Source organism: Antedon bifida, chromosome 4 (genome assembly GCF_963402885.1).
Source record: "Antedon bifida chromosome 4, ecAntBifi1.1, whole genome shotgun sequence".
Classification (NCBI taxonomy): domain Eukaryota; kingdom Metazoa; phylum Echinodermata; class Crinoidea; order Comatulida; family Antedonidae; genus Antedon; species Antedon bifida.
Window position 1 is genome coordinate 28,535,761 of NC_136229.1, and position 13,023 is coordinate 28,548,783.

A 13,023-nucleotide genomic window follows, 5' to 3' on the forward strand; every position below is an offset into this window, starting at 1 on the left:
TTTTTTATTTATTTATTTTTTTTATTTTGGTATAAAAAAACGTATATATACAACAAGCAGCAGAAGCTGAAAGTATTGCATTTACATAAAACCAGTATAAAAAGTACACAAAAATATCAAAACATTAACATAGAAAAATATCAATACATTATAGTAATACAAATTTATGCAGAAAACAATCAAACATGAAAAAGTCATACAAAAACAAAGGCAAAATCAACCACAGCTAAAAAGTGATTTTAAACGTCCTTACTCTCATTACAGTATTATCAAATGAATACAAAACAACTAGTTTAAAAGTCATGATATCTACAATGATTAACTGTATTACCACCACAGTATTATAGCCATTGTAGCCATTTAGAATTGCTTATTTGAACTTGTATAAATACATTAATATAGTCAGTCATTCTAGTATACGCATTTCAAAACAAAATGAAAAACGCATATGATTATCAATTATCAAAACAATTTAAACCTCCTAAAGGTTAAGCGTGATTTTTTTAAACGTAAATTTAAACGTAAAAGTAAACTAAAATTACATTGAAAATGTAACATGTATGTCACTAAAAAAACATGTATATTGTACACATATTGCACATTTTATAGTAGAGTAAACAATCACAACACATTTGTTAAATTTCAACAATTTTAATAAAGAACTACCTATACAATGGAATGATTATAGTTATACTTTAAGTAACTGTGATTGTTTATGCCAAACAGCTGCTGCATTTAAGATTCAGATTGATTTGGTTCAGGTTCAAACACAACCGCTTACAATACAAAATATATAATATATAAAATATATATAGGAATTAAAAAATATAAAATATACACAAAAACAGAAGACAAAATCTAACATAATCTCTTTTCGAAATCTTGTCTACAGTAGAAAATATACACAAAGACAGAAGAAAAAATCTAACAATTTTTTTTTCGAAATCTTGTCTACAGTAGAAAATTGGACGGATGAATTAGGTCAATGACCTATTTTTCTACTATCCTACTCAAAAGAACTATTATATAATATTATAGTACTGTCGTTGCAGATCTCCCAACATGGAAAAATGAACTATCGGGAGGTTTTGCGAAATCATGCCCAAACTAATTAGAGGACGCTATTGAACAGTTAAAGGTATTGGGTGTATTTATAATAAATAATAGTAAACATATAAGTCGTGCCAACTCATTATTTTAACAGTACATTAATTAATTATTTGCATCTTGCGGACTGATATTTAGCATATATATATTTATCTGAAGTAATAGGAATGTGAAATATTGCATTGCGATATTTTTTTTGTTTATACAAACATCGGGAGGAAATAGCATTTTATTGGGAGATGATTTAACAGGAGACTCCCGCCATTTTTGAGAGAGTTGGGAGGTATGCATAATGTATGACTGTGTCACTGGCACTCAAAGTTTACTGAGCAGAGTTATCTAATGATTTTAGGATGTTGTATTCTTCAAGCATGTTTTTTTTTTTAAGTTCTTTAACTAAATCTGGCAATTTACCTTTTCTTTCAATTTTGAAGATCAAATCCCATTGGTCTTCTGGCTCAACACTGTACAATCGGCCAATCAATTTTATTGTTTCATTGCTTATTATGAAACCAAAGTCAATTAGATTTTGTCGATGCTTTGAGAATTTACAAACCTCAAAATGGTCAAACCCTTTAAAAGATGGTACAATTTCCTGAATCGTCAAATCTAATCCCAGTAAACTACCCAAATAGACTGCTTCAATGAGAACAGTAACATCTGATTGTCTGAGAATCCCAGCACCAACAAGCATGTTGAACAGACAATGTGCATCTTTTCCATTCTGTATTGCAGTTAAGGCTATTTTGCGTTGAAACTCCCACAGCAATAATTTCAGGAGATTAACATTTCCATATTTTTCCCAGAATAAATTAACATCAACAAGCAACTTTTCCAAATTTTCCGTGGAATGTTCTTTGGAGATACAAAATTATACATAAACTATTAAAGAACAGTTAAATGTACTTTTATATTTTTGAGTTAACTTATTAGAAAAATAACAATATGTCATTCAATATATAATTTTAAAGGTTATTCTGTTTAATTCCTGAGCAATGTACAATACAATTTTTAAGAACAACCTAAATGAAATTGACATCCAGAGACAATGTCTTTGGAATAATAATGATATGCTTATTGATAATGAATATTTACAGCATTGTTTGAACACTCTAATAACATAATCAAAATATTGGTTAAATATGGCTATACAGTGACTGTATTATGTCAATCATTTGCTTGATGACGTATCATCATTACAACCTCTATTTGACCTAATACTCAGTATATTAAAACTAAAATTGTTATTATAAATTGGAAAGAGCTTTAGATATTGAGTTTACTGAAAACAGTGGAAAGTGTTCAACATAATACAAGATAAATGTACTTGATTTCACCGTTGATACATATCCTTGTGACTATCTAATCTATGGATAAACCGACATTGGCCTATTATCTCCGAGAAGAGAGCTACAACTAAAATATGTCGTAGACTGAATTCATTCAAACTAACTAGAACAGTGTAATAATATAGTTCATCAAATTAAGTGTTATTTGACGATGTTCAATTTTAGAGCTTGGTTGTTAAATTACGATTTACACATTAATACAATTTTGTTATACTTTACATTACAAACTTTGAATGCGATAGTGAGAATTAAGAAACGATTATAGGAGTAATAATTTTTGATGATGGTTCGGTGTAATGAGGCTGTTATCGCGACTGCGAGAGGGATGTTTTTGGAGCGCCGATAACTGAGATTGAGGTTAATAACATCCGTTATTTATCTTTATGCATCTGATTGATTAAACCTGTTAAACTTCAAATTTTAGATTGATATTATTTTGTTCTAAGTGTTTTGCACAAGTGAGATTTGACAACAAAATTGGAGGATTACCGTCATTTTCTTGAGTTGAGGATTTAAGATAGTTTATCTCTAGTTGGGTAAGTCGGAATGGCCAAGTGCTAGATTGTTGATATCATGTATTTTTATGGTTACTATGCTACTGATTTAGGCCTAGTTAATGATTTATCAGAAATATTCTTAATGCGATATAAAGAAATGTTAAGAACTTGTCGTTTGTTTTGAGATATTTATATAGTTGAGACAGATAATGTATTGTCAACTTTTATACTTTTTGTTAAAGAATTTCTCTAATTGTTTTTTAGGGTTTTTTTTTTTGTATTTTCGTTTCATTGCTGTTGTGTTCTTCACCTTGAGTACGGATATTCACAAATAAAGAATACCAAATTGCAACCAATCTTTTTATTGTATCGTCGTTACTTCTGGTGTGTGCGTCCTGACAAGACATAAGTAGAATAGAACCCGAACGACGACAAATGGTGTCAGAAGTGGGATGATTGCAACTCAAGATTGAAGATCAAGTGGAAAACCCTCAACTTAGTGATTAAGGAGTTAACGGTATTATTTTAGATAGTTTTGTGAAATGCATAAATTGATGTACTAATCAGGATTTGTTGAGATTTGTATTGCATTTATTATTTATATATTTCTGTAACCCAAATTATATTGAGATGGCAAATGCTGAAGGTGGTAATGCAGCTCCTGCTGGTATTGCAGAAATGGTGGCTGCCTTGACTGGTGCGTTCCAGAACCTTTCTTCCGCTAGAACGATGCCAGCAATAAAATTAAGTAAGTTCAAAGGGCAACCATTGAATTTGAGGAGTATTCAACATTCTATAAATTAACGGGACGTGATAAGGCCCAAGCTCTGTTAACACACCTGACTGGAGCAGCTAAGGAAGAGATCCTTTGTCGGGAGGCGGGTGTAAAAGAAGATAGTGCCGAGATTATTAAGATTCTAAAACTGAGGTTTGGACCAGGTGAGCGTGTACAGTCTTTGAGTACAAAGCTGCATGAGAGAGAACAATTGGAGGGAGAAACACTCGCAGATTTTAGTAGTACCCTAATCAGACTGTATGATCGGATGGAAGCAGCTGCTAGTGGAGAAGAGAAAGAGGCGCTGACAAAGCTAAAAGATAGCACTTTAAAAGAAAGATTGGTGACAGGAGTTCGGGATAAGAGTATTCAGAGGGAGTTGAGGAGGATTATAATTGCGAGTAAAGACAAATCGTTTTTAGTTATGAGAGAAGAAGTGATGGAACTATTCCAAGACCAAAGTGTTCAGTCTGTAAACGCAAGAGTAAGAGAGGTTTTGGAAGTTCAACCAGTATCTGTGGCTAGAGTGCAAGGAGAAGACCACATTTTAAAGTTACAAGGGGAACTCAATCAATTGAAGAAATGGTCCAAGATATGGTGGGAGTAGTGAAGACTTTAAAAGGTGGTAGAAGTGAAAGGAGAGAAGAGACTTGTTACAACTGTGGGAGGAAAGGGCATGTGAAAAGAGATTGTAGATGTCCAACGAAGTGTCACAAATGTGGGAACCCTGGCCATATGCAGAAGGATTGCCCACAGAGAAACCAAGTAGACAGTATGGAACTTCCTGCACCACAACCATCAGAAGCGGCAACAACGGCATCTACGGTAGTGACACCTGGTGTTGGGATAGTATCGCATTCTTCACCGTTGGCAGATAATGATGTTTTAAGAAGCTTACTGATAGCAGACAGTCCGACGGCAAAGTTAATTATTGGTGGGACAGAATTAGGGTGTATCTTGGATACTGGAGCTGAGACCAGTCTTATTCCTCTGAGCTGTTACCAAGAAGTACTTCGGCCTACCCTTGAAGTCCTAGGAGGCGATGTTGCTATCAAAGTAGTTGGAGTAACTGGGATGACTATTCCGATTGTTGGGTACTTGAAGACGACTATTTCACTGTTTGACACAACTGCTGATGTAGGGTTTTTGGTTGTGGAAGACCATGCTATGAGTAAACGCAGAGTTGATTTCCCGATTATTCTTGGTTGTAATGCATTAAGAGCTGTCTTATGTCAGGGTAATAAAAACAAGAACGAAGCCTGGGACCTGGTAAATGAAGTCTTAGAATCGGAAGAGAAGGAGTCTAATGTGAGGACAAATAATCAAGAAGTTTTCCCTCCTCTGACAGTGCGACAAGTGGAATGTGTGATATCGAAACACTCTGAAGTTGGAAGCATCTTGGTGGAGTCGAGCATGAAAGGACCAGTAAGGGTATTAGATGGTTTTTCTCATCAGGAAAGATCTGTTCGTCAATTGGCAGTAGCAAACGAAAGTGATCAAGAAGTAGTTGTTGATGCTGGGACCATTTTAGGAACAGCGGTGGATGTCAAACTTGCGGACGAAATAGTTGTTGAACAAATCAATGGTTGTTTGAGAGTGATGATAGCAGAAGTTGCTGTTGAAGAAGGAGTAACTATGAAGGGGTATGATGTTGGATCGCAGGTTCAACCTATGAAAGAGCTGAGTGATGTGAATCGAGATTATGTGTGTAAAGACAGTTCCTGTTTGTTGCTACCCAGTGGTGTAACCGTTGAGAGAACTACCGGTGGTGCTGAGGCAGATATGGTCGCACGCTTACTACACGAGAATCAAAAAGTATTTTCAGAAAGTGATATGGATCTTGGCATTTGTAATGTTATTCCTCACCAAATCAACTTAAAGGACGGTACGCCTATCAGACTGCCATACCGTCGGATACCACCTACTCAAGTTCCCGAAATAAGGAAGTTGTTACAAGAAATGTTGGAAAAGGGTATTATTAGGAAGTCCAGCAGCCCTTATGCTAGTGCAGTGGTGCCTGTTAGAAAAAAAGATGGATCTCTTCGATTGTGCATCGATTATCGACGACTGAATTTGCAGACGATTAGGGATTCGTTCCCTCTCCCACGAATTGAGGAAAGCCTAGAAGCAATGAGTGGTGCCAAGTTTTTCAGTTCTCTTGACCTTGCACATGGATATTTTCAGGTGACTATGCACCCAGATAGTGTGGAGAAGACGGCTTTCCGTGTACCATGGGGTCTCTTTGAGTTTACAAGGATGCCACAAGGTTTGATAAACAGCCCGAGCACCTTCCAACGAGTTATGGAGTTAGTTTTTGCTGATCTAAATTTGTCTCATCTAATCATTTACTTGGATGATATCTTGGTTTTCTCTAAGACTATAGAAGAGCATGTTGAAAGGTTAAAGATTGTTTTCAAGCGATTAGAAGAGTTTGGACTAAAGTTAAAGGGGCGAAAATGTCAGTTCTTACGTCGTGAGGTGAGTCATCTTGGTCATGTGGTCAGTGCAGCAGGTATAGCTATGGATCCAGAGAAGGTGTCTCGAATCAAGGATTGGCCAGTTCCAACCAGCACAGAAGAGTTACGATCCTTTCTAGGGTTAGCATCATACTACCGAAGATTTGTGTTAGGGTTTGCACACATAGCTGGTCCATTACATGCCTTAGCTGGAAACAAGACAGGGAAGTCCAAGAAATGAAAAAGATATGTTCGAAACACACAATCAGGGGTAGGAGATTTTAAATGGACACAAGAAGCTGACCTCGCCTTTAATGCATTGAAGAAATTGTTGATTGCTGCACCAGTTCTGAATTATCCAAATTTTGAAGGAGATTTTATTCTTGAAGTTGACGCATCATTGAAAGGCCTAGGTGCTTGTTTGAGTCAGAAAAATGAAGATGGAGAAGTTCATCCTGTTGCATTTGCCAGCAGAGGATTGCGTAATGCAGAACGTAACTATCCAGATTATTCCAGTTTTAAACTTGAGTTATTAGGCCTTAAGTGGGCTGTCGCGGACAAATTTGGAGACTATTTGATTGGAAGACATACCGTAGTTTATACAGATCATAATCCGTTAGCATATTTAGCTACAGCCAAACTAGGTGCCACTGAGCACAGGTGGGTCGCCCAACTTTCAGCATTTGATTTGGAAATAAGGTATCGCCCTGGAAGCACCAATAGATGTGCTGATGCGCTTAGCAGATGTCCTTCAAATATGGATATGGCGGCCGTGAGATCAGTTTGTGAAGAAGAAATCAAGTGTAGTGTGTTACCTGTGGAATTGGTTGATGGAGAGGCGGATAGAGATACAAATTGGTTAGAGACACATCAACCGTTGCACCCCCATGTTTTTCCTTCATTCAGTTTAGACGAATTGCAGAGATTACAGCAGGCAGACCCTGAATTGGGAGATGTTTGGAAGTGTTGGAAGAGTCACTGGAAGCCTGGTGAAGACCTAGACATTGAGGTTCGAGCCACAGTTAAATCCTGGGTGAGAGAGTGGTCACATTTTGTTGAGGTGAATGGATTACTATTTCGTGAAGTGGAGCGGAAAGGAGGGTCAACCCGACAACTATTAATACCAAGAAGGTTGAAGAAAACCATATTAGAATCTGTACATGATCGTTGGGGCCATCAGGGTAATGACAGGACCCTAAGTCTACTTAGAACAAGATGTTTTTGGCCAGGTATGAGTCAAGAGGTACGGGAGTATATAGGGAAGTGTTTTAATTGTCGAGTTGCAAAACCGCCAAAACCCAGTTTAAAGACCCCTATGCGGCACCTTCTTTCTTTTAGACCACTTGAGGTGTTAGCAATCGATTTTTTGAAAATGGACAGAGGGAAAGGTGGCTATGAAGACATTTTAGTAATGACAGACGTCTTTACAAAATATTCCCAGGCAGTTGCTTGTAAGGATCAATCTGCTAGTACAGTAGCGAAAGTATTAAGAGATGGATGGTTTTGTCATTATGGTATACCTTTAAAGGCCAGGTACGGGCAAAAAATTTCTATTGATCATACATTCCAATAATTATCGATCTATAGTTTTCCCTATGTTTCATAATTTTTGGGATTTTATTTTTGTTACACAAGCTTGTTGAAAATAATCACTTTCTTATCAGTGGGGGGATAGTTCAAATTACACAGTAAAATCTCTATTCTTTTGTACACAAATTTTGTAAATAGAGAGGCATTTTAAAAAGCTATGAAAAATAAATAGTGTGGTAAAAAATGTTATCAGATGACTAAATATAGGTAATATAACTTGAATATTACATTTCTGGTATTTTTATTCAACTTCAGATTTTTATTTTCATGCTATAGCAAAAATTATCCACCGTATATCCACAATCTTTTTTCACCTTCTAGGGAGTCACCAGACATGATATTACATTAGTTTAACTACCTAACTACTGAAAAAAAGTCTTCCTGGTTTTTATGGTAGAATTTTACCAAATTTTGTATTTGACCATACTAAGGAAATTCATGTTTTTTTATCTTGATTTCTGTTACAAATATTTGATTTATGTACAATTAACCAAATATTATATTTAAAATTCATGCCTGTACCTGAGCTTTAAGGATTCATTCAGACCAGGGCAGAGACTTCGAGGGTAATTTAATTCGAGAGATGTGTAAGCTGTATGGTATCCAAAAGACACGAACAACTCCTTATCACCCACAAGGGAATGGACAAGTGGAGAGATTTAATGCAACTCTTTGTATGATGATAAGATCATTAGAGCCAAATGAGAGAAGACATTGGCCAGAGCTTTTGAGTCATTTGGTATATATCTATAATTCAACACCTCATCGAGCCACCAATGTAGCACCATATAAGCTTATGTATGGGCAAGAACCGACTATTCCTTTGGATCAACTAATTCACAAAACACATCAAGATTGGGAGAATGATTATGTGCAGCGTCAGGCAGATGCCTTGCAGAAAGCGGCAGAGATTGCCAAGAGGAAAATCAAAATGACAAGAGAGAGTGATAAACGGTTACATGATGACAGGGTGGTAAAGTCGAAACCGTTTAAAGTTGGTGAACAGGTATTGCTGAAGCAAAAGCTTTTACTGGGAGACACAAGCTGGTTGACCGTTATCATAGGGAGCCATATATCATAGAGGATGTAAATAGAGAGGAAGACGTGTACAAAATCCGACCAGCATTAGGTGGTAAAGTAAAGACAGTAAACCGCAAATTGATTATACAGGATCCTCGTGATGAAATATTGGAAGAGTGGCCAATGCCATTGCGACCAGAGGTAGATGAAGAGAATAAGATGCCATTGCGACCAGAGGTAGATGAAGAAAATGATTGTAATGATTCTTCAGATGAGGAAGAAGATTTTCTTCTACAAATTGAGATTCCAGAGATGCCGGATAGAGTGGTGGAACAAGAGATTGATCCAGTGAGGCGCTCAGTACGTGTAAATAGAGGGACACACAGTAATCCGGGTCAGTGGCCTAGATCTGTTTTCGAGAAGTAATGGTGGATTATAGTATTAATTATATTGTAGGTTTTTTTATATATGTTATTTTATTTTGTAAATTCACATTCGGGGCGAATGTTCTGAGTCAGGATGGTTTGTCGTAGACTGAATTCATTCAAACTAACTAGAACAGTGTAATAATATAGTTCATCAAATTAAGTGTTATTTGACGATGTTCAATTTTAGAGCTTGGTTGTTAAATTACGATTTATACATTAATACAATTTTGTTATACTTTACATTACAAACTTTGAATGTGATACTGAGAATTAAGAAACGATTATAGGAGTAATAATTTTTGATGATGGTTCGGTGTAATGAGGCTGTTATCGCGACTGCGAGAGGGATGTTTTTGGAGCGCCGATAACTGAGATTGAGGTTAATAACATCCGTTATGTATCTTTATGCATCTGATTGATTAAACCTGTTAAACTTCAAATTTTAGATTGATATTATTTTGTTTTAAGTGTTTTGCACAAGTGAGATTTGACAACAAAATTGGAGGATTACCGTCATTTTCTTGAGTAGAGGATTTAAGATAGTTTATCTCTAGTTGGGTAAGTCGGAATGGCCAAGTGCTAGATTGTTGTGGTTACTATGCTACTGATTTAGGCCTAGTTAATGATTTATCAGAAATATTCCTAATGCGATATAAAGAAATGTTAAGAACTTGTCGTTTGTTTTGAGATATTTATATAGTTGAGACAGATAATGTATTGTCAACTTTTATACTTTTTGTTAAAGAATTTCTCTAATTGTTTTTTAGGTTTTTTTTTTTGTATTTTCGTTTCATTGCTGTTGTGTTCTTCACCTTGAGTACGGATATTCACAAATAAAGAATACCAAATTGCAACCAATCTTTTTATTGTATCGTCGTTACTTCTGGTGTGTGCGTCCTGACAAGACATAAGTAGAATAGAACCCGAACGACGACAAATATATTAAACTTTTATATATAAAACCAGATATCGGATAATGGTACATTCTATGAATCCTGCCTTCAAGTGGGAGAATCCTAACACACCACCATCATCATTTCTTTATGAGACATGGTAGACCTGAGGTGGTCATTAAGCTTAGAAGCACTACTGCTACAGCTGCTACTATTGCTACTGCTGCTACTACAAATTGATTGCTGCTGTAGGGATCTGGAGTGGCCGACCTTTTTGCTGGATGGACAACAATGCCCTTTTTTGATATGACATCATCATGTCCATATGGGCACATCACATTTAACATAAAGTTTAAAGATGTTAAATGTTAGATGATTTAATGTATTGTCCCCGAAAAACATGAAAAATAAAAAATTTGAATAGACTATTTTGTAGTTTTAATAAAGTCAATCTCTTCCATCGAATAAAAAAACGAAAAAAATTAATGTTTTCACTTATTAAAGTACCAAATAAATGGTTAAATTCAACCAAAAACTCATTGGCTTGCAGCCAATTTGACTATTTTCAGGGGACAATACATCTTTATGGTTGCCTAGCAATTTTAGTGTTGCTAGTACCAGCCTGGGCTAACAGGCCTATGAATATGTTTGATTGTTGACATAATTCACAGTAGGTGTGATGTTTATATGTTTAAATAATGAATGTTTTATATTCATGCATACAATTGTGCAAACAATTTCATTCTGTGAAAGAAAGAAATACGTCTGGTAAAAATATATACTTTCATCTTTCACCTCATGAAATTATTTGCCACATTGCACTCATATACGTTAATGTGTATACTAACATACTGCTAACTTACGTATTGAGGGTGTTATTGGTGACGTCAATCTTGGTGTTGAAACTTCTGAAAATAATAAGTATACAAAACCGGTAAAGGAGCGGATAGCAATATTTGTTCAATTATTGTTCGATAATTTTGATTTACTGACACTGTCAGCTCTTTTTTCTTATTATTATGCTTTTTGCCTTATATTTTGCCTCTATGCAATACGTTGCAAGTGGTTTACTTTATTTTTATATTTTCTGGATCCAAATTGCACAAATCAAAATAAATTAAAATCAATATTATTGTTCACAAAAATTGACAAATTTCATACTTAAATTTTTCTGATAATTACAAAACTGAAAGCAAGGTTTAATCACCATTCATGAGAAAATACAATTTGACTGATCAAATAATTTTAACTTACCATTTAGTTGCATACTCTTGAAAACCTGTTCATATTGCTGTTGCTCGATTAGCAAAGTACATTGTGAAATGAATTCAGACTGATGTTCTTCGGGAGCTAATACTTGACTTAACAATCTCAGAAGCCTTCCATTATTATACAAGCTCCATATGAGGAATAGAGATCTTAAATGTAATACACAAAGATAAAATGATATACACTTATGTTTGAGGGAATCAATAGTAAAACCAATGTCTCCCATCACTTGAACAAGTTTTTTAACTGTATCACTTTTTTCTGGCAGATTCTCAGCATGTATAACATCTTTTCCACTAAAAATGTCCTCAAACATGTCTACAACATACTGTGGATGTGGTGGACCTTTAGTTCTCTTGAGATGTAGTGTCAGAATATCTAGAAAATAAAGTATTATAAAGAGAATTACGGTATTGGGCAGAAGAAACGTGCTGTGTTTTTTAATAATTATAATATTTTGCACAGTGTTTTTATACTTTAATGACAATGAGAACAAATTGTTATAATACAGATTTATACCAGCAAACTGAGGAGACTTAGTGTTTTAATTATCGATTATACGATAATAGCAACTTGCCGCTACTAATTTTAGTTACAATTTTATGAAACTAATGATATCTGGTTAGCTACAACAGACAGACAGAACTCTAACATCAAATAAACCAAATTAACTTGTTCAGTTTCATGCAATAATATTTGTAAATTTATTATTTTTTTTACCATCAAAGAACTAATTCTTACAAAATGTTATGGCTTACATGGTAACTTTTCTCTAATTGTCGACCGTCTTACATTTGTGGTAGTTTCAGAAATTGATGGTATCTCTTCAGATTCTCTTCCAGTAGTACTGCTAGACCCTGCAGCTTGACTCATTGGTGTTGTTTGATCGACTACAGACTGTTGAGCTAACAATTTATTTTAAAAATTTACAAGCATAGAGAAAAGTGGCAGGTGATATACTGGAAATAAATTAACTATATTAATAATACAGTATGGGGTAAAAGATAAACAGAATGGTTCTAAAGTAAAGATTTGAAAATTGAACCATATCATCAGTTCTAAATTATATAATTTTGTAGAAAATTTCATAATTTTGTTGGTCTATAAATAACCTTTAATTAACTCTGCCTGAATGGCGAGAGGTTATGATGAGGTCGATTGTGTCTGGGTGTTTTTTTCTTTATTTGTTAGCAGGATTCTGCTCAAAAAGTTATTGTCCGATTTTCATAAGATTTTAAAGCTTTATGGGAACATTTTCATATGCATAGGCGGAGGTGTACTCTCTAGTTGCAGCAACTAGACAACGTCAGGCTAGGCCTATAGTTAGTGTACGATGTCCGTACATTTCTCTCGTTTTATCATAATTTACAAAATAACATACATTTAAGACAAGGAATGACCTGGTTTAATGTTTTGAAAGAAATTATTTTTACAAAACGTCAACAATTGTAGAGGATGGGTCTTTAATGAAAATTGAATTGAATCTGAAACATTTAAGTTAAAATTTTACCAAATACAGCAGCAATATTCATTTAATAACAAATTGTATGTGTGATTTGTCTCAGAATTACCTGTTTTTGAATAACAATGATCACATATTTAAAACACAATGATAAAAAATCAAACTTTGAATATTCAT

The 13,023-nt window shown here is 34.8% G+C and overlaps 3 protein-coding genes across 3 annotated transcripts in view; 1 reads left to right on the forward strand and 2 right to left on the reverse strand.

Moving 5' to 3' along the window:
* Nucleotides 1–13,023, reverse strand: part of LOC144839308 (uncharacterized) — a 193,594-nt gene that overhangs the window by 33,049 nt on the left and 147,522 nt on the right. The gene's annotated exons all lie outside the window — the stretch shown is intronic.
* LOC144840469 (uncharacterized) lies at nucleotides 97–12,516 on the reverse strand. The gene is made up of 4 exons (XM_078696288.1): nucleotides 12,143–12,516; nucleotides 11,370–11,762; nucleotides 10,979–11,023; nucleotides 97–1,962 (listed from the first exon to the last, which is right to left on the reverse strand). The coding sequence occupies exons 1-4, from the start codon at nucleotides 12,255–12,257 to the stop codon at nucleotides 1,430–1,432; spliced, it is 1,086 nt and encodes a 361-aa protein (XP_078552414.1). The 5' UTR covers nucleotides 12,258–12,516; the 3' UTR covers nucleotides 97–1,429.
* Nucleotides 3,606–4,335, forward strand: LOC144841240 (uncharacterized). Its single transcript, XM_078697497.1, has 2 exons — nucleotides 3,606–3,620; nucleotides 3,736–4,335. The coding sequence occupies exons 1-2, from the start codon at nucleotides 3,606–3,608 to the stop codon at nucleotides 4,333–4,335; spliced, it is 615 nt and encodes a 204-aa protein (XP_078553623.1).

Bases quoted from the DNA above. Each gene is read 5' to 3' on its own strand.
- LOC144840469 (XM_078696288.1), bottom strand. From the start codon at position 12,257: ATGAGTCAAGCTGCAGGGTCTAGCAGTACTACTGGAAGAGAATCTGAA. The intron at 11,024-11,369 runs GTAAGTTAAAAT...TATTATTTTCAG, and splicing joins CAAGAGTATGCAACTAAATG to AAGTTTCAACACCAAGATTG. The intron at 1,963-10,978 runs GTAAGTTAGCAG...GTATCTCCAAAG, and splicing joins ACCAATAACACCCTCAATAC to AACATTCCACGGAAAATTTG.